Source organism: Petromyzon marinus, chromosome 2, assembly GCF_048934315.1.
Source record: "Petromyzon marinus isolate PM22_M1 ecotype Great Lakes invasive population chromosome 2, UKy_Petmar_22M1.pri1.0, whole genome shotgun sequence".
Lineage (NCBI taxonomy): Eukaryota > Metazoa > Chordata > Hyperoartia > Petromyzontiformes > Petromyzontidae > Petromyzon > Petromyzon marinus.
The window spans coordinates 19,104,079-19,131,224 of NC_133668.1; the positions used below are offsets into that span (position 1 = coordinate 19,104,079).

The 27,146-nt window shown below is 43.6% G+C and overlaps 2 protein-coding genes across 8 annotated transcripts in view; both read right to left on the reverse strand.

The window, feature by feature from the left end:
* Positions 1–14,175, reverse strand: part of CFAP65 (cilia and flagella associated protein 65) — a 37,738-nt gene extending 23,563 nt beyond the window's left edge. For 3 of the 5 annotated variants that reach the window (XM_076071122.1, XM_076071127.1, XM_076071116.1), the window contains exons 1-12: positions 13,963–14,175; positions 11,550–11,615; positions 7,973–8,169; positions 6,953–7,055; positions 5,761–5,927; positions 5,086–5,285; positions 4,326–4,468; positions 3,448–3,670; positions 2,968–3,233; positions 2,287–2,487; positions 1,295–1,672; positions 739–876 (exon numbers count right to left, since the gene is read on the reverse strand). In XM_076071122.1, the coding sequence (XP_075927237.1) occupies positions 739–876; positions 1,295–1,672; positions 2,287–2,487; positions 2,968–3,233; positions 3,448–3,670; positions 4,326–4,468; positions 5,086–5,285; positions 5,761–5,927; positions 6,953–7,055; positions 7,973–8,169; positions 11,550–11,615; positions 13,963–14,160 (2,280 nt within the window). In that variant the 5' untranslated portion in view covers positions 14,161–14,175. Of the gene's footprint in view, positions 1–738; positions 877–1,294; positions 1,673–2,286; positions 2,488–2,967; positions 3,234–3,447; positions 3,671–4,325; positions 4,469–5,085; positions 5,286–5,760; positions 5,928–6,952; positions 7,056–7,972; positions 8,170–11,549; positions 11,616–13,693 lie in introns of all 5 variants that reach the window. The other 2 variants (XM_032959996.2, XM_032960005.2) reach the window with 2 other exon arrangements.
* A 3,561-nt stretch (positions 14,176–17,736) lies between these two features.
* The window catches only part of UBE3C (ubiquitin protein ligase E3C), a 37,822-nt gene continuing 28,412 nt past the window's right edge, over positions 17,737–27,146 (reverse strand). For all 3 annotated transcript variants that reach the window (XM_032959957.2, XM_032959984.2, XM_032959974.2), the window contains exons 21-24: positions 25,741–25,929; positions 25,032–25,098; positions 23,113–23,243; positions 17,737–22,870 (exon numbers count right to left, since the gene is read on the reverse strand). In XM_032959957.2, the coding sequence (XP_032815848.2) occupies positions 22,700–22,870; positions 23,113–23,243; positions 25,032–25,098; positions 25,741–25,929 (558 nt within the window). In that variant the 3' untranslated portion in view covers positions 17,737–22,699. The remainder of the gene's footprint in view (positions 22,871–23,112; positions 23,244–25,031; positions 25,099–25,740; positions 25,930–27,146) is intronic.

Here is a 27,146-nt window from a genome sequence, read left to right on the forward strand (position 1 = left end):
TTTCAACAAAAAAGAAAAGGTTAAGGGTTTGTGTAGGACTGGCAGTGGTGGTAGGTGACAAGTTACGAAATCAAGAGTGATCAAGACAGTCACTGTTATGTAATGAAGAAATGTAATGAACAGTCATACAGTCCAATAAAAAACTATGGACATGGAACAATTCCTTATTCCCGCTGCGATTTAATGCATTTCAGTGAACAAGCCTCACATGCTTCAATTATTCTTTAAGTACGTTAAGCATGCTAAATAACTAATATGTAATGTTTTAATCATGTATACTTTCTTTTTTTACGTGCTGTATGTACACACTTGAATAATAACAAGTTATAATATTACGTATTTATATATTAAGCAAACATGATAGGGTGAGCATTGTGCAGAAATAACTGTATCCTACTGATGATGATGTGACCAAATATCATGGACCTTTACTCTACAGATTGCTCTTGATTTAACCCATGCAGCACACTGCATACACCAGTCCCATATACCTGTCACACAAAGCAGCATCGTGAAGATTAAGAAGTGATGTAACATGCATCGTGTTGTATGCAGTCATTGCTGCATCAAGCTGCATGGTATAACAAGGTCTTTACATGAAGGGTTCCATCCATGTATTATGAGCATAATGACGTATTTTAATGTATGAAATGATGCCTACGAAAGATGCAAATATCCACACCAACGTGAGAGAAATCTTGCAAAACTTGAAGTGTGCATGGCTGCAGTTGCTCTTACTACATGGGCAGTGGACAAGTTGCAGGTGGGCGGGAAGGGCTGCTGTCCTGGCTGAAACGTGTGTGTGCTCACAGCCAGGGTCAGGCACCAAGGTAGGCACATTGTAGGCTCCTCCACCAGGCGAAAGTCTTTCATGCTCTAAAACAACATTGGACCTCCACTGAGTGCAAGGTCTCAGTAAGCATTGAGTAAGAATAACGTAGATATAGGAGCCCCAGGGATGGACAAGGCAAAGGGCATGAATCTACAAAAACACTATATTTTATAGTGATCACTTCATGTATTCCTACAAAGCCAATCAATTAGCGCAGTTGGCTACGTATGGTGCGAAAGAAGTGAAACTTACATACAGGAATATATTTAATACCTTTTACTTAAATAATCTAGACAATGGATATTGAGAAGACCATATGGTGAATTTAGGAATGAAAATTACTTGATTATCTGGCCATAAGTCTAACAAACATTTAGCTTGGCTAGAGTCGAAAAATCGTGCTCTAGTGCAACACAATTCCAAATTTATGAGTTTGGCAAAATTTCGCATCACGGCACCAACCTTGTAGAAAGCGCAGGCTTCCAGCTCAGCATAGTGCAGCGTGTTCCTGCGTCGAGGGCGGAATGTGACTCTGAGCGCTATCGTCTTGAGGGGTGGCACTTCACATTCAGCTGGCTCCACGTGGAACTCCCCACCAGCTGAGGCTGTCCACACCACGCAGACAGCGCCGTGCGTGTGGTTTCGCAGGGACAGGGCAACAGCCGCAGCCTTCTCGCCATCACGCACAAAAGCGCTGAAGTCCAGCATGCTAGCACTGAGGCTGACATGAGTGGGAGGAAGTGCCTCGTCCCAGCACAATTCGGATCGTACATCAACCCGGTGTTCAAAAACAGCATTGCTGGGTGCGACTGTAGTTGGTTCCTGCAACTCCACCTCTTCCTGCAGTAAATAAACAGTGATAATGTGTCACGATTATGATGCTTAAGAAAAAAAATTCCACTTTCCTGCAGATATGTTACACGTTTTTTTTCAATATTGCTTAATTGATCAAGTACTGATCAAGTTACATTTGAAGAGTTATGGTGTGGAATTGTTGAATAAAAAAAACTGGATTCGTGTGTAATTTTAAAGGTACAAAATAGGTTGTATTATGAGCCCTGAATAATTTATGCCAACATACCTAGCCATACTCTGACACATTACCGATAGATAAGATGCAATAAATGTAATGAAACAATGATGTGGGAGACAGATTTTCCACAGGAAAGCCACATCAGGAACTCCCCTTACTTCCCATAACTTAAACATAAGATATGCCTAGACTGCAATGTTTTACATAAATACTGTAAATGCAGACCTTTCCAGCCAAAGTTGGGGCCCAGGGCAGTTGGTCAGGGATGAGAAAGAGGTCAAAAACAAGACAACAGGCTGGCCCCATAAGGGGAGCCTATCGACTGTGCTGCCTGTGCTGTCTTCACCTAGAGCAACCTCAGAGCCTCCAAAGCAGCGTAGCTACCAGGATCCCTGAAAGAGTGGATATCAATAATCAGCACCTGGCAAGGGATAAGCGACCCATCAGTGGGGTCCAGGCAGAGCTTCTTGTTGTGCAGCATGGAGAGAAGGGTAGCCGGTGACTGCAGGGTCAGGCCACGCCGCGCATTGGTGTGACATCGCTGCACATGTTCCCCATGCAGCACCGCCGGAGTCGTCTCCACCGTGCTGCCTGCTCCTAACAGCTCCACGTGCACAGGAGCCTGGCCACAAATGGGCACCAAGACAATCACAGTCGACGTCATAATGCCGTGGTGCCAACTTGGGTGGCATTGCGTTCAGAGCGCTCAATGTACGATTGGAAGATCACGAGTCCAAAATCTAGGTTGAATTTTTTAGCCTCTTAGCTCACTGGGATTGATAAAATGTTCACTACTTTGTGGGGAAAAAAACTTTGTTTGCATGTGCTATGAAGAAGGGTCATTGCCCGAAACGTTGCCTATTTTATATATAACAAATGTGTTGTTGTTTTGTTGATTGTGCAGCAACATCGAATAATTTTATAAAACAATGTCTGTTTGTCCTTTAAATCAGAATTCCAAGTGTTTCATAGCAGCAGCCAATTCATTCTTAAGGAGTGTTTTTCATATAATAGGGACTTGGAGAATACCTACACATATGAGTAGATACATAACCCAAACAATGTAGCCTTGCCTGCAAGAGGAGCACACAGACACACATACCTGCTGGTGCACTAGACAGGCCACACGCCGATAGTAGTTGATGGGTTGCTGGGGTGTGAATGTGACACGAAGCTGCACAGTGGCATGAGGTGGCAGCTCGCCACAAACTCGCTCCAAGCCAAAAACACTGCTCTCCGTGTCCAGTGCAAACTGGAAGATGGCAGGCACAGCCGAAGAATTGCGAAGTTCCAGCGTTCGCACGCCCACCTCGCCAACAAGCAAGCGGTCGAACACCAGCAGTGTTTCGCTCATTGTGACACTTGGGCCTGAAATGTAGGGCAAAACTAAATGAACAGATGTCCTCTATTCGTCTAAGAATGTCTTGCTAATAACATTTGGTCAATTCCTTTTTAAGAAGTGTTTCGCAACGTCGGAGAAGACTGGAGTACCGACAGAAAGTCCATGCATACATAGAAGGAAAACTCCCACAAATTTAAAATTAAGTTTAAATATGTAAACCCCCAAAAAGCCACCTCTCACCTTGGCAGCTTCCTGTGAGCTTGACAATGCACTTGGGCAAGTTGCCAGCCATGACCACGTGAAGGTATTGGGTGGTGCAGCAACCAACCGTGACTGGGCTGAACCGCACGGGCACACGTGCCGAGCCCTGGGGATTGACCCATCCCTGCTGAATTCGGCAACCAAACAGGTTTCTCCTTTGTGGGTTCGGAGTGGTAATCTCAACCTGGAATGATGCCTTCACCTTTCAATTGAGGTAAGGATGGAGGGGAGATAATAAGAACAGGGGGTGTGGGGAATATTTAGGGTAGAATCTAGTGTATAGTCTATTAATACTGTTTCCATCTGCATGGCACTGTGGTTTGAATACTTGACATGTATGGCCTGGCAGAGCCCAAGTCATAATTAATTAATATACCTAAAAGAACCCCATTCCTGTTGCACTGCCACTCTGCTAAATTAGTAGGAGCAGGGCCCCTGCAGGACAACTATCAGGCACAATGGTGGTCACATTTGCGGGCTCTGTTCTTTTAGGATGAACAAAAAAAGAGCATGGGCAAGCCAGCCTACACGTCCACTTGTATAGGTGGAGGGAGATGGAAGGTCACTCAGAGATGCAGAGAAGAACTCTCTGCTCAATATGGCTGATACCTCAGTTATGACTGTACTGCCAAATTTTAGGGTGAGGAAAAACTTTCACAAGTACATCTCATGTTATATCTTCTACGGCAACACACTTAGTTTATTGTAGGCAAAAGCCACACCAATATAGGCGTGTGTGCTTGCTTATATAGAGTGCAGTTTTAATTTTTACTTTTATATGCATAGTATATGCATTTTATTACGCCTATTAACATCTGTCTCAAGATAACCATGCAACTTAAGTTACTGTCACTTACTGAGGAGAGATTCTGGATGTGGAGCCACTTTTCAGAGATGGCACCTGCTTCCACATTGCCAAAATTCAGCACTTGTTGTGAGTCATATTGGCGGTGCTGTGTGTCTGTATCTCCGGCACTAACTACCAGGCGTGGGTATTGAGCTGCGTATACACAACACACAGACACATGCATGCACACTTACATATTCACGTGAAAACATTTGCATAACGTCCATAAAATTCAAACAAATATAGTGAAACTCAATCTAGTGTTCTTCAGGGGACTGGAAACAAAATGTGGAATCTGGGAATGCTATTATTGACATACATTAATATGTGTTCGGTCAGCGGGCACCTATTAATGCCTGTATAACAGTGTATTGTGGTGAGAACCACACCCAGCCAACTTTGTCTTCCTCGTGCTGATGTTTTTAAGGGGCACAGCGATGCACAGTCAGAAAATCAGAGACATATAGCATGGAGATGTAGGAAATGAAATATGAAAAAACTTGGGATCGAAGACTTATGGAGTATGAGGGGCAGTGTCAGAGAGGCAGATAGAGGAACCGAGTAGGAGAAACAGGCAGAATGAAATACATTATTGTTATTATGGAAGGAAATAGAATTTCCTGATACAAAAATGTCCTGTATCCAATGTTATTTTTTCTGATCTCTTGAAGAAAGTAGATTGAGATTTGACTGCAACATATAAACGAGCTGAATGGCTGTAGAATTACATACACTGGCCTGAGTATTCAACTTTTGATGATAGCCCTCACCAATAGCCTGTAGCTCCACGACGCTGCTGGATGAGAGGGCCTCTCCATAGCGGCATGTGGCCATGGCGTAGTAGGGCCCAGCCTCGGTGGCATGAACGGAGGCTGTGATGCGGAGGGATGCATTGGGAGAAAGCACACCCTGTGCAGGCTCCATGGAGAATGGAGGTGGCACCTCCCAGCCAAACGAAGTCTCCAGCTCGCTGGTGGTAGATGACAGAGTCCACTGCATGTGATTTATGCACGTGTTAATAATACTGATAGTGAGTCCGATAAGGTAGATGAGGGAAACACAACCAAGAATATACACACAATAATAATGTGTTCCCCCAACAATTGAATTTTATCCAATGTTACCATTCAATGCAAACTAATAATCTTACCTAAATGGTAGTATATTGAAGAAATGTGCTCTCATTATAACCAGAACAAAATAGGAATTTGTTTGATACTAAAATCGTGAAAATGTATGTCATGGCAAGAGGTCAAACTAAAGTTAAAAAAAGAATTGGGCCATCATAAGAGTGCCGAATTATGCTGTACACATACCATAAAGAAGACAATCATGATGCCCATAATGATGATAAGGGAGATGATGATGAAGATTGAGGAATGTATGTGCAAGTATAAAACTATTAAAAAGGTATAAATGTTCTCTACAAAGCCATACAATGGTACCTTCTGTTGTGCATGTCAAAATGGACCTCTTGATTGTGAAAGGTGGCACAGTGGCCAAAGGTCAGGGATCCAGGCAGGTGGAGCTTGTGTGTAGGCAACGTGGCTCGCAGGACCACACAGAATCTGCCTTCGACTGACTCAAACTCCAACCGCTCTTCATATTCTCTCTGTGCACACACCATGGAGCATATATGCATTGTATCACCGCTATTCATGGCTAATGTGCTTTCATTCAATAGTTCATAGGAAGTCAAGGAGCAAATGTTTCAAGATTGCAAAGTTACGAGTTCAAATATCTGTCATGGTTCAACTGGGTAATTTATTCCTCAAGGGTTGATAAAATATCTACCGCTTTGTGATGAGACTATAGTGGTTGTCAAATGAATATATTGGCCACTGGCATATGCAGGGGCGGAGCCAGGGGGGTGACAGGGGTGACATTCTGCGTATAAGTGTACGACACTCGGTCTGGCGGACTCCGTGCAACTGCATTGTCAGAGTGTGTCACCAATCGATGGCGTATAGTTCAACAGCCTGACTTTATAATCATTCTTGAAATTAAAATTTGTTGAATGTCACCCCGGCCTGAAATCCTGGCTCCGCCCCTGGGCATATGCATGTGGAATTTACACCATTGGCTGAGGCCTGCCAACAGAGATGAGTACCATCTAATGCATATTTGAGCAGGAAGACACTTAAGACAGTCGAGATGTGGAAAAGAGAAGATGTACACACATTCAAAGGTAGACCTAAATTGCAATTACATTATTTGAAATATGAAAATTATAATCCACGAATATGAATATTGCTGATATAGATATATTTTCAATGACTATGTTTCACGTAATATTTTCATTGTTAATATTTATTCTTGGATTAAATCATGGAAATTCGTCAAATTGCTAGGGGAAGAATTGGTACACCCCTATTAATAGTAGACTGCAGTGGAGGTCAAGTTGGTGGACCACGCAGATAAATGAGCATGAAAAGCCCAACAACAGGATTACGAGATATCCTCTAGATGGCCTGTGGAATGAAGGCCCTTAAAAGCTCTCCATTCCTTCTGAGGGTGGCAAAATTCTATTGAATTATTATATGATAGTCTACAGTATAACATGACTCAGGAATGTGTAATGGTTTAACATCGGAAGCTTGTCCATTCATATTTGTTCAGCAACACCCCTAGCATCACCTTTTCCAGTGGCCTGAATATGATGGGGAGAGTGTAGCTGGTGCCAGAGTTGAGGATTATGGGCTGCGGGTAGAGTGTGCTGAACACCAGGCTGCTAGGAACCCTGCAATGAGTATAATGAAAAAGACAAGGGTTTTTTTTCTGCATGATGCCCATCACAATGGAATTCAGTTTCTGCACGGAAATAAATAACTTCCCACATTTATTCAGGTTAAATTTACTTGTACTATAAGTGAGTTCATAAAGTGTCTGTCTGTATGCCAGCTTTTACTCCAGAAATGAGAAGAACTGATGCATTGGATCTCATTCGAACAAAGTTATCTTCGGAATGTTCGTTAACTGAACTTATACAACACAAATTATTGTATCAAAAAGCATGCAGTTGACTTGTCAAAAAATTACGACTTAAAACTTTCGTGACTGCTGGAATTCATATTCAATGGTTCTTTCGGTAAAGTCACGTAGATAGAAACAAATTATAACGATAAAATAATAAAAAAGTGAATAAAAATATCACGACGTTTCGATCGCAACACAAGCGGTCGTCATCAGGAACAGGGAAGTTAGCCTCTGATGGAAAGCTGTTTATAAAGGTTTAGAGATGGCGGGGCAGCTAATGTTAATGTAGGAGGCTCCGACACCGGCAGCAGGTCGACACCATTCAAAGAGCTGTTTATAAAGGTTTAGAGATGGGCGGGGCAACTAATTAGCTGCCCCGCCCATCTCTAAACCTTTATAAATTAGCTGCCCCGCCCATCTCTAAACCTTTATAAACAGCTTGCCCTCAGAGGCTAACCTCCCTGTTCCTGATGACGACCGCTTGTGTTGTTATCGAAACGTCGTGATATTTTTATTCACTTTATTTTTCATTATTTTATTGCTATTATATTTTTTTCTATCTACATGACTTTACCGAAAGAACCATATAATATAACTGTCAATACATCTTGTTGCACCTATTAAAAGTGGCAATTTTAAGTCAATGAAATCGTGTGGTGGAGCAGTTATTGAGTTCCACACCTGTAGGTCAGCTTCACTGCCCTTGGCAGCACATTTTTCAGGAAGATCTTCTTGGTGTTCTCTCGCCCAGGTTGCCAGCCTGTCCAGAGCACTTCTGCCACAGTCTCAATGCCGCAGGCCAGCACCCTTTGCCCATGGTTCTGTGCCTTTCTCCCTGCCTTGCCCACATTTGCCACGGACGTGTGTGCCTTGGGATGCTGAGTGTATCAGCATTCAGAAGGTATGTCAGATTTTTTTTAATGAGTAATGCAGATATTGTGGTGGTGATGGTGGGGAGTGATGAATGTGGTTGGGAAAATATAAAGGTGAATGGTGGGGAGAGTGAGGTGGTGGTGTATGACAGGAAGTGTATAGTGAGTGGGTGGTGGTTGGTAGAGAAAAAGCAATGAAGGTGTTTGTGGGTGGGTGATTAAAGTGGAGGTGGTGTTTGGGTGTTGTGATAATATAAGGTGAAGGTGGATAGTAGAAAAAGATTGATAGTGAGGGCAGAGATGTAACAACAAAGCAACTCTGAGTAGGCGATATGAATTTTAATTTAATCTATATATATAAGTAAAAAAATGTTTGTGTATGGGTTGGTTTGTGTGTTCGCGTGCTTGCGAAGGATTTGGCTCTCCAATGGTGGGGTTTACGTTAAATAAAAATAGCCAGGTATCACGCCGTAAGCCCCACCAGGAGCAAGCGCTATTCCTTTTTCACATCTGTCAACTTTAAATTAGTTTAATTAGCGATTAAGTGCGATTTTTTTGTGTGCTTTCCCTTTATTTTTTATTTACTACGCGTGTACGACCATACCAACTGACACGCCTTTGGTGGGGGGGACGGCCCATGCCAAGTCGCACGCCTTCGGTGGGAGTGAGGGGGACATTTTCTTTCGCGTTAAAAATGCAAAAAAAATACACTAAACGCCGAGGTTAATTTTTCACTGTGTGATGTCCCCCCCACCCCAATGCGTGCAGTTACTACTATACAGTCGGTACATGCTACCACTATAGGCCGTAGATATTACTGCAGAGCGGCCGGGGAGATCGTGGCTGGGGAGGGGGGGTCAGGGGTAGCAGCCCAGCCCCAGCCTGCCAAGGTGCCACCTCGGCCGGCTGGACAATCTAGGCGAGGCCAGAGGCTCTGCACAGGACTAGGCCTCACCACGCCACTCTGTCAGGTGAGTACGTTGTGCTATAGAGTCGATACATACTGCTATAGAGTCAGCATGTACTACTGTAGTGATAGCAGGTACCACCACAGTCGGTATACACTGCTGTAATCATAGCAGGTACCACCACAGTCAGTACGCACTGCTGTTAGATTTTGAAGAGTATTTTTAAAAATATTTTTTTGACCTGGGCAACGCCGGGTACTTCCCGCTAGCCTTTAATAAATCAAAGCATGCTGAGAACAGTGGCACCCTACGGCAGTGAACTGGGATAATGCAATTAAAACTCAACCAGTTCACCTCGAGTCTATACTGCACCAAAACGTAAGATCTTCATCAGGGGTAGATATATCGAAGATAATGGTTTATATAGTTTATCACAGGCCTATCATGCAAAGTGGACAAGAACAAAGGGAACTACTTTAAGGGTAATAGATGGCTTTTCATGCATTTCATTTATATTATTGTATATGAGGCTGGAGAAACAGATGTCAGTTACAATACCAAGTAATATGAGCAAAGAGAAGAAACCGATCTCTCTTTATTTATATACGACTATCTTCCTGTCCAAAACCAATGCGTTATGGCGGCCTCAATCTCATTGTGTCTTATAACTCAGGTTATTATCGCTAATTAAATACCCACAAGGACCAACGCGTATTATAAAGCATCGCAGAAGCCACGCATGTTTGTAATCATTAGCCCTTGTTAATTTGCAATGTTAATAGTTACAGTGAGGGAAAAAAGTATTTGATCCCCTGCTGATTTTGTACGTTTGCCCACTGACAAAGAAATTATCAGTCTATAATTTTAATGGTAGGTATATTTGAACAGTTAGAGACAGAATAACAACAAAATTCAGAAAAACGCATGTCAAAAATATTATAAATTGATTTGCATTTTAATGAGGGATATAAGTATTTGACCCCTCTGCAAAACATGACTTAGTACTTGGTGGCAAAACCCTTGTTGGCAATCACAGAGGTCAGACGTTTCTTGTAGTTGGCCACCAGGTTTGCACACATCTCAGGAGGGATTTTGTCCCACTCCTCTTTGCAGATCTTCTCCAAGTCATTAAGGTTTCGAGGCTGACGTTTGGCAACTCGAACCTTCAGCTCCCTCCACAGATTTTCTGTGGGATTAAGGTCGGGAGACTGGCTAGGCCACTCCAGGACCTTAATGTGCTTCTTCTTGAGCCACTCCTTTGTTGCCTTGGCCATGTGTTTTGGGTCATTGTCATGCTGGAATACCCATCCACAACCCATTTTCAATGCCCTGGCTGAGGGAAGGAGGTTCTCACCAAAGATTTGACAGTACATGGCCCCGTCCATCGTCCCTTTGATGTGGTGAAGTTGTCCTGTCCCCTTAGCAGAAAAAACACCCCCAAAGCATAATGTTTCCACCTCCATGTTTGACGGTGGGGATGGTGTTCTTGGAGTCATAGGCAGCATTCCTCCTCCTCCAAACACGGCGAGTTGAGTTGATGCCAAAGAGCTCCATTTTGGTCTCATCTGACCACAACACTTTCACCCAGTTGTCCTCTGAATCATTCAGATGTTCATTGTCAAACTTCAAACGGGTATGTATATGTGCTTTCTTGAGCAGGGGGACCTTGCGGGCGCTGCAGAATTTCAGTCCTTCACGGCGTAGTGTGTTACCAATTTTTTCTTGGTGACTATGGTCCCAGCTGCCTTGAGCTCATTGACAAGATCCTCCCATGTAGTTCTGGGCTGATTCCTCACCATTCTCATGATCATTGCAACTCCACGAGGTTAGATCTTGCATGGAGCCCCAGGCCGAGGGAGATTGACAGTTCTTTTGTGTTTCTTCCATTTGCGAATAATCGCACCAACTGTTGTCACCTTCTCACCAAGCTGCTAGGCAATGGTCTTGTAGCCCATTCCAGCCTTGTGTAGGTCTACAATCTTGTCCCTGACATCCTTGGAGAGCTCTTTGGTCTTGGCCATGGTGGAGAGTTTGGAATCTGATTGATTGCTTCTGTGGACAGGTGTCTTTTATACAGGTAACAAGCTGAGATTAGGAGCACTCCCTTTAAGTGTGTGCTCCTAATCTCAGCTCGTTACCTGTATAAAAGGCACCTGGGAGCCAGAAATCTTTCCGATTGAGAGGGGGTCAAATACTTATTTCCCTCATTAAAATGCAAATCAATTTATAACATTTTTGACATGCGTTTTTCTGAATTTTGTTGTTATTCTGTCTCTCACTGTTCAAATAAACCTACCATTAAAATTATAGACTGATCATTTCTTTGTCAGTGGGCAAACGTACAAAATCAGCAGGGGATCAAATACTTTTTTCCCTCACTGTACATATAGTTAATACTTTTTATGATAAAAAAAACATTTGAACTGTACATTGTAATAATGATAATTATACAGCTGAGGTAATATTGAAATGTCATACCTTTTCATTTAATTGGTGATGCATTGACGGGGCAGGGGTTGGGCAGGGCTGACAGTGAGCCAGCATCTGAATACAAGACAGAAGGAACAAGGGTCGTGTGCCTTATATGATGTAATAGTCCCACTTTGATGCATGCTGGGACATACTTTGCATACTTATCATCTTGACCGATAATTATAAAGATCTGTCACAGCACTTTTTTGTATCACACATCAAATGAGAAGGTTGGGCAAACTGGCTTGGGTAGGAAACCTGTCATCAATAAAACAAAATAACTTTAAACACAAACGTTATTTATATACATTTCAAAAACTTCCTCATTTTATTGAGGTTGTAATTCGGAGAGGAATAACAATTAAATAGCCTGGTGATTTGATAACTTTTAACAATTAAGTGTACAAGGGGCCGTTCATAAATGACGTCACACACCTGGGGGGGGGGGGGTCAGACATTTGTGACGATGTGTGACGATGAGGGGGGGGGGGTTTCAGAAATGTGACGTCACATCAAAATGCGCAACTTTAAGTAAATAGACAACACGTTCTACTTACTCTTTGGTTCTATTCGGTAAAGTCACGTAAAAGTATAAAACAACAAAAAATAAAAAAAATTCACGACGTTTCAGCCACAACACAAGTGGCCACAACACAAGTGGCCACTTGGCCACTTGGCCACTTGTGTTGTGGCCGAAAACGTCGTGAATTTTTTCGTGATTTTTTTTATTTTTTGTTGTTTTATACTTTTACGTGAATTTACCGAATAGAACCAAAGAGTATGGATCCTTGCAGTCACGAAAGCTTCAAATCTAGAAACGTTCTACTTAATTAAATAGACCTTTTAATGTTTTCTCCTACAACATCAGAGTGCAGCGCCACATTAAATACACACTACAATTGGCAATAGTTTAAAGTGTTTTGGGGGGCAGAGCTTTGTGACGTCATATTTGAGGGGGGGTCTGGCTTTTTGTGACGCCGTGTGACGTGGGGCGGGGGTCAAAAATCGTCCAAAATCGCGTGACGTCATTCATGGACGGCCCCCAATTCAAATCAAACATTATTTTCTGTGAATGTAGCAGCCACTAGTGGCTGGGAAGGGGGTACACGATATGCAAAAGAATGATAACCACTGCAATAAATTCACACGTCTATTCACACGTCTCGTATCCGTGTGCTATATTCTCCCGATGAAAACTAAACTATTAAATTTTTTAAACGTCACTTTTTTTTCATCAGGTAAGGCCCACTTAGCAATATAGATTTTTTTTTTCCAGAAGCATCTTGGCCACAACTCATAGCTCAACGAAGTGGCTTATCACGTGGACATTTATCGCAGCCAAATACCCCAAACGCATGTTTCTAAAGTGGAGGGAAAACCCGGAGGACCTGGAGAAAAATACACGTGACCACGGGGAGAACAATCAAACTCCAAATATACAGGCGAGCACTGGCCCAGATTAGAGAAAGTGATCCTGCAGTCTCTACAGATTAATTGTATAATTCAAGCTGTTTGTTAAAGACGAGTCACAGTGGGAATTAAGTTTCCCGAACAGGCAAGTTTCTTATGATTATTTGAGCGTTTGCATAAATGGGAGGTGCACACTGGCTGGAGTGTAACATTCTCACTGTCCATCCTTGTTTTTGCCACGCGTTACCACTCCGATAAACGGAGTAAAATGTGTGGTTAAAACCTGACAATAGGACCTGACCATAGCACTACACAATGTCAAATCAGACAAGCCGTTAAGATTGCCAAATATTTAAACTGCCGCGACGGGAGGTCAAATCAAAGTGGCGACCTCTGTCTGCGGTTGAAAGTCGTGTTCTAACCATTACACCGCAGGGCAAGCACTCCAAACATATACGAATACAGAAAACATAGATTCTATATCGGTAGCGTAATGCTTGCTAATGAGGTAAATGTACACTAATATACAAGCCGTAGACGAATGTTTAACCACAAATAAAACAAAACATTTAATGCTGCAAGTAAAACACTCCAAATGTAAAGTCAGTGTCTCCCTTCTACAACGAGCACGTGCGGTCCTGAGGCAGTGGTGGAAATTCCACATTCCTACGACGGGGCTCGGTCCAACCAAACAGAATAAAACAGTCGATTTTCCGTTGGTTAATTCTTATGTTATCGACCTCGTGGTGACGATTGAGGCGATTGATCTCGCGATCCTCCGAATGCAAGCGTTAAATGTCGTACGGGCGAGGCGTTAAACAATCAATCAACGAACAACAACAAAATTTTACACACGTCCGTGACCGAACGGGAACTTCACGACGGCCGCTCGCTTCGTAACTCCCCCCCGCGTTATCGATACAAAAGAGCGCCAGGCTGTCAAACTAAACGTCGACGAAGGTGAACTTAACAAGCAAAACGATACAAAACGCGAATGTCGGTGGTTTACTTGAGCGGTGGGTGGGTAGGGGGGGGGGGCGACTTGGGGGTCGCGTCGCGCGCTGCCGTGGCAACGGAAAGGCGTGACGTCACGACGCCACTGGCCAATGAGAGCAGTCGCCGCCTTGGCCACAAACTGCCAAGCATGCGGCGTAATGATGTAATGGTGACCCGAAACTGTGTCCCGCGGCGTGACGTCACTCCACATGAGGCCCACCGCCCCCGCGTGACGTCACTCCACGTGAGGCCAACCCCCCTCATTATTATTCATGAGTGGATGGATTATTACTTTTTTACTAGCTGAAATAAATAATGTATTTATTACGCAAAGTCGCTTCAAATATTAAGACGTTTCTTTGCAGAAAGTGACGGTAAAAAATAAATATACGCAGAACAGTGCTACATCCGTACGTGACGTCATTGCAAAAGAGGCCCCCCCCCCGTCATTAATAATCATGAGCGAGTGGATTTTTACACTCCCGCAGAAGGTCGAGCGGAAATAAATATTTTTACGCAAATTCACTTTCAATTTGACGTTTATTTAGTCAAAAAGTTAATCAAATACTAATATGAGCCAAGAATGTGTTTCCCGCTCGTGACGTCACTCCACATGAGGCCCCACCCGCGTGACGTCACTCCACGAGGTCCACCCCCCTCATTAACATTCATGAATGGGTGTATTTTTACACTCAAGCAGAGTAAGGTCGAGCTCAATTAAATTATTTATTACGCAAAGTCGCTTCAAATATTATGACGTACGCCTTTTGGCGTCATGTGGTCGAGCACCAATTGGGTCGAGGCTCAAAAGAAAGCCGTCCCTTGGTGTGGACCAATCAGTTTCAAGGACAATGCATCATATATTATCATAGTATGTTTTTTTGTTTGCATTTTGACTGCAGGTATTGTGGTTAATGCAGTAAACACGAATCCTTGTAAAAAAGGTTTCAGTTTTGTTGCCAGAAAAAAGGGGAAAAACCCTTATTATTATTATTATATTATGACGTTTCTGTACAGAAAGGGACGGTAACAAAAAAAATATTCGCAGCAGTGCGACACCCGTGCGTGAGGTCACTGCAAAAGAGCCCCCCCCCTCCCCGTCATTAATAATCATGAGCGAGTGACTCACACAAGTAAACGTGAATGCACGTCGCTGTCCGTGGTGCTATCACATGCGGTGATTGCTATATCGGGGAGACAAAGCGACATGTCTCTGACCGAATTCGCGAGCACAAATCAGATTTGAAACACGGCAAAACGAATTCTTCTGCCGTGGCTGATCACTGTTACAACGCTGTGGGTGATCACGATATAATTTTCTCCGATACCAAGGTTCTTTGCAAACCCACGGGTTTTTATCAGAGATTTGTTTACGAGGCAATTCAGATCTACAAACACAGACAAAATTTCAACCGAGATGGTTTCAAATTAAGCAACCATTGGAAAGATGTTCTAAATCGAACCAAACATTAAACTAATTTTCAATGGTACAGTATATTTTTCAAGTAGTGGTACCCCAAATTTTCGCAGCTCTTAAAAATATTCCCTTTTCACACCATCAATAGGTAAACTCCCCCTCCCCCGCGCCAAACGGCAAGTCCACCCGCACGTACACCACCTCTATGCTAAGTCGGCAAATCAAATGCTAATTGTTATGCTAATTCCTTTGTCAAGGCACCTTGTTTGCTCACACACAGCTTAAAGGTCGCGGTCTGAGCATGGCTGTGTTTCACTCCAGCGCTGTCCTCGAGACAGCCTGATCCCTTCACCTGATGAAGGCCGCTTGTGTTGTGGCCGAAACGTCGTGATTTTTGTTTTATTTTTCACCTACGTGACTTTACCGAATAGAACCAAAGAGTATGTTAAAAAAACGCCACTTTTTTCAAATTTTCTTGCCGTGGTTTTCACACCTGATGATGATGATTGCTTGTGTTGCAGTCGAAACGTCGTGAGAATTTTATTGTTTTATATTTTTTCATTATTTTGTTTCCCTTCTACGTGGTAGTGACTTTACCGAAAGAACCAAGAATATGAATCCCTGCAGTCGCGAAAGCTTTACATCTAAATTTTACATCTTTAATATTTCAGCTTCCGTCTTCGGACGGGCAAACAAGCTAGTTTATTATAGTTCATTTGTTTTACCAGGTATGGCCTCGTAGATTGCACATAGACGAATATATATCTATTTTTACACGCTTTTCATTCACTCTGTTATATCCTCAAATCTTGTAACTCAATTTTTACCCACTTCCTAATGTGCTATCGACTGCAAACTTGGTATACTTATGTCATACTGATGACAATACTATATTTCTATCATTAAAATATACAAAAATATATTTTTAAACCATATTTTTCTCTATGTTATGTTTCGGCTCGGGTCTAATTATCCACACTCAACTGACGTTGGCTGTAAATCACCACGGCCCCCTTACGTTGTGGCAAGCTTCGGGACCACTTCCTGTAGTCGTGGAATTCTTCCATTACTAGTACGGTACATTTCAATAAAGCGTGTTTATTTTTTTTACTTATTACGATTAGAAGAAACCCCCCCCCCAAAAAAAAATGCTCGGTTATTTCGGGAATTTGCTTCGTTCATCGTGTTTTTTTGTGTTTTTATGGCCTCTTTTTTAACCAAAGATAAACCTTTTCCCATTTAACACAAATCCCATTGTGTACTGTGTTCAGACTCAAACAAAAAAACACCCTCAAAAACTCATTGCTAGATCCCCACCGTCAGTCAAATTAAACAGAGCATCCGTCTGTCGCCCAACATGTTACAAAACGATTGAACACCCCCCCCCCCTCCCCCCGTGAACGGAGCTTACCAAACGAAAATCTCTCTCTCGATCCCGACGCCTGCTTTATATTTGGAGTTTGCATGTTCTCCCCGTGGTGGCGTGGTGTTTTTTTTCTCTCTCCGGGTTTTCCCTCCACATTTAGAAACATGCATTGAGATTACTTTGCTGCCATGAATGTTCAAATGATAAGCCAATTTTGTTTAGCCATCATGTGGCCAGGTCGCTTCTGAAAAATAAGTTAATACCTTAGTGGGGCTTTGCCTCGAAGGATGGGGATGGTTTGGTTTTTAGTTTGTGTGAGTTTGGGGCGATTTGTTTACCTTCATGTTTTTGTTTTGTTTGTTGTAACGTCCTTACCCGCCTTGACTGGACATGTGAAAAAGAGCTTTATAGATAATCGGATTCCTCTAGTATAAATATTACTGGTAGGAAACGTAGTGGACTGGAAGCCCAACCGGAATTAATTCACAGGAGGCAGGGGATTAATTGTGTATGTCTGTCCACGTGGGAGGGGTGGGGCTGGGTGGAGAGGTGAGGCTAGGGAGGGGCTGGGTGGGGAGGGTGGGGCTGGGTGGGGAGGGGCTGGGTGGGGAGGGTGGGGCTGGGTGGGGGTGGGAGGGGTGGGGCTGGGTGGGGTGGGGCTGGGTGGGGAGGGGCTGGTCACTCCGTGGTGCCCTTATAAAACTCAACGTTTAACCTACTCACGTCGGCTTGTGCCCGCCCTCACAGTCGGGCATATTTGCGGAATACACCACGCCGCCGTTGACCCTGGCCACTGACCGAGCAACCCAACGTTCCTACCAGCTCCCTCCGCAGGAATGTGTTATGATTCTGACAGTAGCGTCCTTGATAGGTCTTTTCCCCAAATGCACCAACGTCCATTGAATGCAATGGTTCCAGCCTCGTTAATGTCACGTTTTATAGAACATTAAAGTGTTTTCTTCTTCACAAAACCCCAGTCTACAAGACAAAAAGAACAACACTACTAACGCCAAAAACATTTTAATTATCTTGACCAAAAAAAATTAAATTTACAAACAAAAGCACTGGTTAGCTTAAGCCAAGATGTGTAGCCAACAGCCAACAAATCAAACGGGCACAGTTAAAACGTACAAACATGTCACATCACTCACACAAAACCCAGCACACTCACGACTAACGCGCTCGGGGCGATGCCACACCTAAAGCCATCGCGTGGTCCGCCCTGGAATATGTCAACAAATCTAATGGCAAGGATACAAATTGGACAGGAAAAGCCTCAACAGCAAGTGGCAGAAGGTGCAACACAAAATCATGAAAATTATGTTTCAGCCAGTATATGCTCCTGTACTGTGTACCTCATTAGGATTGACTTCCGTCTTGGCCCAAAGGCAACGGTGCATGAATTCCATTGATTTTGTCACAAACGAGACTTGCATTAAAGTAATTGAAAGGTAGAGTGCAAACTGATTCAATACACAAATTATATCCATGTTAAGGGTCTTGAAGCTGGTTAAGGGCCATGTTACAAAGACAGGTGAATACATTTGCATGTCACTCACGTTTACAATGTTGTTTAGGGTGGCTTTCAGAAGGGCCATACGGGAAGGAAAAAGGTTTGTACGAATATAACTCCCAAAAAGAGTGCAAGATTGGTATTGCATAAGTTAACGTCAAACATCGGCAAACAAGCAGCATCCATCCATTCTGTCTGTGCGAGACAAATAACTAATACACATTAACAGATCTGAAGCTTTGGTTGGATGTGCTTAATTATTCAAACTCTACACTGAAAAGCATTCTCACCGATATCTGCTACTGTGATATTATAGTCAGTTTATCTAGAAACGTCTGGCCAAGTGAACCTTACGCCGGGACCCCGGAGTCCCAAATAAACGGAATTCAAATTCGTAATTAATTTATTTTTGGCGACTCCGTCCCACCGCGCACATTAACGCCGCGACCCACCTGGCGTGGATCATTCTGTTGTCGTGTCGTCCAAACGCAGCGAGGACGAATGAGCAGAAGAAACAAAACTTTGATTAGCGCACCGTGTAGAGCTCGTCGAGAGGAATATATTGCCGTATCGTTCGCCTTCAACAGACATAAAATGACGTCGCAACGCAATTTATGCGAGAGCTGGGGGCTTATGGGACCCCGGGGTCCCGCCATAAGGTTCAATTCTCTAAACCATCAAGAGGGTCCTTGCTTGCAACGTTTGGCAGTATTTTTGTATGTCTGGGAAACCATACGAAAACATGGGAAATGTCAAACATCACAGATAGGGTAACATACAGCACTTGCTGTACCTCTCCTACGAGCAACTTCCTTGTCTCTGCAGCAAGGTATCTCACACGCATGAGTTCAATACAATCCACCAACTCCACATCGCTAAATTACAGCTGTGTAACGCCATGCTTGGACATTAGGTTTAATTTGTTATTTGCTGCAGTAATGCTCTAAATTGGGTTGTACTTCACTCACTACTTTGCCCTAAAATGTACAAATAAGCAAAAAAAAGTCGTCAAAATAGTATACATATTAGCATCAAATTGTTTTAACATTAAGATTAATGTCATAAGCTGGGGATGACCGTAGTTTGCTCAAAACGATCTAGCAAAAGTCAAAATGTCCTTTACATCAATGGCACTGATTGGATGCTTACACCAATGCCTCATGACCCAAACTAGACAGTATAAAAATCCATAAACCAAACACAGCAACAAAAATATGCAAGATTACATATCTTACCAGTTATATTCTAAATACTTAGTTTGCAAATGGCTAAAGGACCCTGACATTAGCCTGTATTTGCAACTGTAAGGTTTTCATGAATGAGGCTACTACATTTTAAACACTTTCAAACTAAGGTTGAAAGCATTAATGCATTCGCTCTTGTATGTCGATGCATTTGGGATTTGGGGCCACTATTAACTCTCATAAAGATGAAACTGGAAATTTGTGTTGCTATTTGGGACTTGCCCTATTTAAAACTGCCAAAACTGTAAGGGTTGCCCAAAACTGTCAGCTTCCATATTGATAATTACATATTTCCAAACGACATGTTAAATCGAATTACATAATCCTTGGATATGTTATAGTTTTTCTTCGCTTTAGTATTTAAAAGCCAGCTTTTGTACCATGGAAGCTGGTTCATCCTTAAAAATTGATTAACCAGTTGCCAAGTAGGCTGTGGTTAATCAATCATGTAATTCCTCAAACAGGTATAGGGTATGATCACGTTGGCTACCATGAGCAGGTAGTGCGATTTGCAAATTACAATGAAGGGGGCCAGTCCATCTACAGGACACAAATTGTTGACTTGCACAAGAGGTACCTTTGTCAACCCGAGATGAGCAGCCATCAACACATGACCGTCATATCAACTCCCAACCTTAAATTTTCAAGTTGAGATAAATTCCTAGATTTGCATCAATATAATCCTCAATGGGTTACTTCTTGCAATGTTTGGAGCAAACCTGACCTAATGCAGATATGCATTTATTTTTTAATGTGAGGCAGGGAAACAATTGGCATTTCGGATTTTATTCTCAATAATCCAATTGTGATAGTGGCGTTTTGAAGAGATTGATAAATATGCAGTCGAAACTCTCGCAGTGAACAGTTGTTTTGAGTGTTGGGGAAAGGACCTCACACGATGTCATCATTAGAAGCCAGTCTTACCACAGCTGGATGAAAGCCACTTCACACCACTGCCATTCTTCTCAGTTGTGCAATGCCACAATCGATCTTGCACCTGCGCATGACCTGACCTCATCACTCCATCAGGCATCCCCTCCAGCCATATGCTGTTCTCAAAATCACTTAATTTCCTTAACAGTAAATCGATTTTTTTATTTGCATTTATGATGTATGTGTTCCTTTTGCTCTGCTTATAATTTTCAGTATGCAACTCTCCATGCTTCTTTGAATACTTTAAAATGTTTGGTCCATGTGGCCAACCGATTAGCATGGTTGGCTACGTACGGTGCGAAAGAAGTTCAACATACATACTTTAATACACATACTCTGCCCCCTTGTATTGCCCTATAGAGGGTGTATGTCAAAATGGTGGACTCTGAAATTTTCTGCAGAGGGAATGGCACATGGAAATCAACGAAAAATATTTGACCTCAGAGTAGGTATATGCCAAAGTAAAAAAAGTAAGCAAAATACCATAATGCATTTTTGTGCTGTTACTGGTAAGTGGAATGAGACCATCCACTTATGACAATGTGGGTTCATCATGGGTGATGACCTCTTTTCGAAACCAAGATCTCAGCAATGATCCATTAAGAATGTTAAGCCCCCTGAGCCACCATGCCACCTTTGGGAAAAAATCCAAATACACGTGCTCAGTGCTCTTAACAGCTCCAGATGATAAATTAAAGGCCGCACAAAATCATTGCTCTGAAGCAATAAATTCATATGTTCGTGCAAATTGAGTGCGAAATGCTGAAAATTATATTCATAGAAAGTCGGTGCAAATATATGGAACCATTTTAAAACTGTATGAGCATGAGTAAATGAAGACAACCAAACGCTTGAATTAATGCTTGTTTTCAGTTAAAACATCAACTCATAGTCCAAGCACCTACATTGTAGTTACGTATATGGTAAAACCACAGCTTTTCTGGCAAAAACATGTGAACTTAATTGGGGAAAAGCTATTCCTTTTTGGGCTGGTTGCCAGCGACCCTGCACAGCAAAGATGTTACATTAGCAAATAAAACTCTACTCATTATGTGAGCCACTTTGACCAGTCACATTAATGAGAAATTAACTACTTTAATTATATAATCTTGGCAGAAATAATAGCATGCTCAAATGCCTTTGGATTTTTAAAAAGTTAATTCTTACCATGGCTTGCTGCCTGTAGAACTGTTACAAAGGCAACCATTGCAACAGTTGGTCTCAAACTATGAGTACATTTCCACGAAAACAAAACTATTAATCTGATAGATTAACTCCTGCGTCTATTCATGAAGCCTCGCTGAGTAACACAATCTCTTACAGAAGGGTCTGCATAGAGTCGTTTTGCCAATTATTGAATATTTTTGCATGAATGGAAACCCAAGTGCCTGGGGAAAACCATATAAGGGGACGACGCTTCTAAAATCCATAAATGTAGGTCAGTAACCTTGCTATTCTGCCGTCAACTGGATACCTCAAAGCCAAGTTAGTTGTTTCACTCGTACAATGAAGTCTGTGCACACCTAAACCTGGCTCTAAAGTTCTTAAATGCATGGCCACTCTCATGTCTTATTATCGTGATGAGAAAATCGGCAATCTGCAAAGTTTATTACAGCTATAGAGCCACACTACACTTACACATCTGCACTGTTGAAAGCGCGTGACCTTGTGAACAGGACTCGGGATAAATAAGTGCGTGTAAGCTTCGAGTAACCTGAGCCGAGCACAAAGCATTACACAGCTATGGGGCATCCCTTAACGGCTGGAAACTGATTAAACCCAAACCCTGCGGCACACTGCTCGTCTCTCCTCCATTAAACAGCAGCAGTCACGCCCCTGCACGTGACACCAAGCTGACCAGCTCTCAAAAACACTCGTAAACAAATTCAAGAGGAAACATTAAATTAGGACACACCTTTAGATGAAAGGTGTCCATTTCTGTCACTGGTGATACACCTGAACTCGAAGGGCTTGCAATGCTGCAGGCACACAGCGGGCAATTACCAAGGTAAAGTCTGTGTGGTCGACCACAGGAGCTCCTGTCCTTGCCCCTTCTGCGAGAACATGGTCACATGATTGTCCAGCAATGCAGTCTCTGCGAGCAGTAAGCCTACACCGGGAGAGTGGCAATGGTGTGCCCTCCCACATGCGCATCCCTTCCGCACACGCATCCTTAAACGTTCAGAGTCTATACTGAGCCCTGCCAGCGCAGCGTGGCTTCTGTTGGTGGTGGGTGGTGGTGGCAGCATCTGCGCTACGAGCCGGAACAGGCGGGCGTTAGCTGAGCTCGAAGCCAGCGGCCGACTCAATGGCATAAAGGAGCTTCCCGTGCATTGTCTCTTCTTCCAGAAACTCGGGCAGCTTGAGCAGATTCATGCAGGTGCTGGCTGTGGGCAGGCGCTCAGGGTCGGCTCCGCCGTTGTGAACGCAAAATGCAGGGAACAGCTCCTGAGAGAGATGATGACATAGGCATGAGGTAGAAAGGAGATAACAGTAAGTTAGGAAATCACGGGGTGGCAAGAAGCATCATCATTGACCGTCAAAGCATTTCCCTGCAAAAATAAATGTGCATAAGACAACCACCGTTGATGTGCCATGAAGACGTTATCATTTTACTGACCCCGAAGTTGACCCCATATTGGGATTTGAACTCAAAACATTCTGATTGTGTATCCATTGCTTAGTCTCACCTTAAAGCCAAGAAGAGGCGGGCGGGAGCAGCTGGTGACAAACTTCAGCAGCTTGCGTTTCTGCTCATCCGTAAATCCCTCGACTACATGCCAGAACACTTTGATGACGGGGTGATCGGCTGTGTATCCGCCTGCCAGCCCCAGACACACAGATACACATGCATACATAGATGCAAATATCACCAGTATAGCAAGCACCTGTTAAGGCCAGCAAGATGCCTGGTCACCTTTGTGCTGATGTTTTCACACCACACAAGGTATTAATTTAGGGCTGAATCAATCAAGGAGGGGCCAATGAGAGGTTCAAATGCCACTTGCCATGGCCAGGAATCGACATAATGCTGTCATGTTGATTGTGCAATGCATTAACCACTGCACCACCACACTCTACAAAAGCTCACCTACACATGTACACACATGTACACAAAGACTAAAGATCCACCATCTGGCCCAGAAGAACTCCCACATCAAAACACAATCTCCGACCAGCGCCACCTAGCCAGTGAACTGGAGCACGTACACCAAGCCCTCAAGATGAATGGATACTCAGCCCGCACAATCCGCAAAGCTGTAGCCCCAACCATGGGGAGACAACCATCTGAGGACCCAATAAAAACCATCACCTTGCCATACATAGCAGGTGTAACCAAAAATATTTACAAAATCTTAAACAAACACAAGATCCAGGTCCGATTCAACACAGTACACAAAATCCGTGTTTTGATCCCATCTGTGAAGGATGTCATTCGTGACATTCAATCACCTGGTGTCTACATACAAAGTTGTGTCTGTGGCAGCAGTTACATTGGGGAAATGAAACGACATGTCTCGGGCCGTGTTCGCGAACACAAGGCAGATTTGAAACACGGCAGAATCAATACCTCTGCAGTGGCTGATCATTGTTATAACGCAGTGGGCTCGCATGATATTGTTTTTTCCGAGACCAAGGTACTCTGCAAACCTTCGGGCTACCATCAAAGATTTATCCATGAAGTCATCCAGATATATAAACACAGAGACAATTTAAACCAAGAAGATGGGTATAAGCTGAGCAATCATTGGACGGACGTTATTAACCAAGCAAAGTCGTAACTTGCTGTGATGTTTCCATTCTTCCCTGCCGTTTGTCTATTATCTCCGACACTCTGAGTTGCATTGCCCTGTTAGGTACCTCTACATTAACAAGCTGGGGTCTCACTTACATGGCCACTTCTGCTCCCTTAGCCTCGATGTACCGATGGTTCTGGCTGTGTGATGGGCTGTGTGTCTCACTGGTGCGACCACCGTTGCGGTGGTTCCCTTGCGTGGACGCGCTTGCCTCACAGCGCAGTTGGCAGCGCCGCAGCTTGTGTTACACATAGACATTAACTTACTAATCCCCCTAATCTCCCTACCTAATCTCTCCCATCAACATAGTGCTAATCTCCCAATAACACTGCTGGTGTATGCATATGCGGGGAATGATACTCTTAAGCAGCGACGGAAGCTCATTTCATGCTAATCTCTCTCCCTAATCTCTCTTTCCCTAAACTCCACCATGAACACAACTGACATGCTTGCTTGGGATGGAATTCCTTTCCAGCTCAGACCCCGCTTGCTTGCCCATCGCCACATATATAACCTCTTGTTGTAACAGCTCTCTCGCTGGTTCAGCAGTTCCACTGCTGGATTATTTTTTCTGCCTGAGGACGACCGCTTGTGTTGCGATCGAAACGTCGTGATATATTATTTTTTGGTTAATTTGTTATACCTACGTGGCTTTACCGAAAGAACCAAGGAGTATCCACTATATAGCCTTACAGACCAGAACAGTATTTGTTTTTAGGTTCAGATACCATGTACCACTGACGTTGCATATGATTGGGAACATAATCCTGATAATTGTGCCCTCTGTAAATTGGTCTCTGTAAGACACTTACCAGAGTAGTTTGTGAAGTTCTTGAGGTCCTGTAGGTCAATAGGGACCTGTGCTCCAGAAAGCAGCACCTACAGCCATATGAAGGGGAAATAGTAGGTGGGGCACAGCATCGTGTCAATAACTGGGCCAGCTTACACGACATTTAATGGAAGTGCATCTGAATGAGCATATCAAGTACAGTAGAAGGTATAAATGGAACAATCTAAATTAAAAGGAAAGCTCTAATTTCATACGATGGTTCTTTTTCAGTCATTGGTGAATAGGCTTAGACTATCAACTCAGACAATTCAGAATGTGGTTTCATCAAAGATGGCTAACATATGGATTCTAACTTGGAGCTCAGGAGGGCTGGTTACGTGAACTGACACTGTGTTAGCCCTTTGTGCCACTCAGTCAACTCTACCCATATAAACATCTGACCATAAAGTTTAGCACAGTAACGCTATAAAGCGCCAATGGAGACGCCAACCACTCCACTGCTTATTTTAGCAGGCAGACACGTTGACTTTAACTTAAATGTAATGCATAACACTACATATACAATGTTTACTCAAGAAAGCCTCACCGTTTATCACTGCGTGGTTCAGTTAAACCTGGATCACAGGTTGCGCAAAGCTGCCACCGCAGTGAACCAGAGGTCCTCCGGCTCCCATGCACTCCTCCGCCACCTAGTCTCTCACCACAGCCCCTCTCTCTCCTGCGTGCCTCACCTGCAGCTCCTGCTCGTCGAACATCCGCAGCCACTCGAGGTTGATGACTGTAGCCAGGCCCTGGCGGAAGGCCAGGCAGTGTTGCCGGATCTGCCGGTTGAGGCGGTAGTCGGCCACCAGGTGGATGTACGCGATGCGGTTCGCACTTGTCACTGGGATATCCTTGCCGCCCGCTTTGAGCTCCACCACCTGCAGGTAAAGTTTATGGAGCCTTCAGTTAACAAGTGGGACCTTGGTGTCTTGTTGAACAGCAATATCAGCAACTGTACTTTAACGTGGATGCCACAGTGGTTAGAGTACTCAACTTGCTATCGGAAGGTCATGATTTCAAAATCGCTTAAGGGTCAACTTGCCCCATTATCCCTCCGGTGTCAACAGAGGGAGTTGGGGGATGTGAGCAGTGATTGACTTAATTAGAAATTGGCCCATGCTAAGAGAATGTAGAAATTCCACAGCTGGCTAAGGACAGCTACTAAAGATGAGTGCAATTGCAATACTTTTTTGAGAAGACAATTGACGTGACTTTTTATTTCACCAAGAACCATTTTTTACTTAGCCTGAAAATAATGACTCAATATCAACACTGCCTTAAATGGCATGAACACTACCTGAAAGGAGGGTAACATCTGGCAATGGCAATTCTTCAAGAGCACAAGGTGGTTAAACCAGGTTCTAATATCACTTGCTACAATTATTTTGTATGTCCAGGAATCAAACCCAGGTCATCAGGAACACAGTGCAGTAAAGGTGTAGTCATGTAAATGGAGTCACTATGGCGTTTAGTGCCAGCTACTGTCACAAGAGTGGAACTTGACTTAAAGCTTTCGTGACTGCAGGAATTCATATTCTTAGATCTTTCGGTAAAGTCACGTAGATAGGTTGAAAGAAAATAACAAAAAATAACCAACCCAAGCGGTCGTCTTCAGGAAAGGGCTGAAGACGATCGCTTGCGTTGAGATCGAAACGAGTTTTTTTTGTTATTTTCTTTGAATCTATCTACGTGACTTTACCGAAAGACCCCAAAATAAGAGTGGAACTGTGCGTCTTGAGCCTGTATCTGGCACCAGAGTAGGTATGGCATGGAAGCGGGCCCTAGGGGGCATGGTTCTGGTGACGGGCAGAGAGAGGGCAAGTAAGGACGTGACAGTCTAAGTGAACCCGAGAGGGCACATGACCAGGAGAGGGGAGCGAGGGGGGCCAAAGGGTGGCAAGAGGGACACGTGATATATAGCCCAGAGCCTTCTCGTAGGATCTAGAAGAGGGCGTGGTTGAGGGCGGAGCCAAGCCACACTCAGAGGCATAAAAGGGAAGTCCCGAGAGCCGATCCGGGCTGTCTGTTGGAATTGAACCCGTCGGTGCTACGTCTCTTCGATTCTCGGTCTTCATGCTCGGCTTCGTGGGTCAGG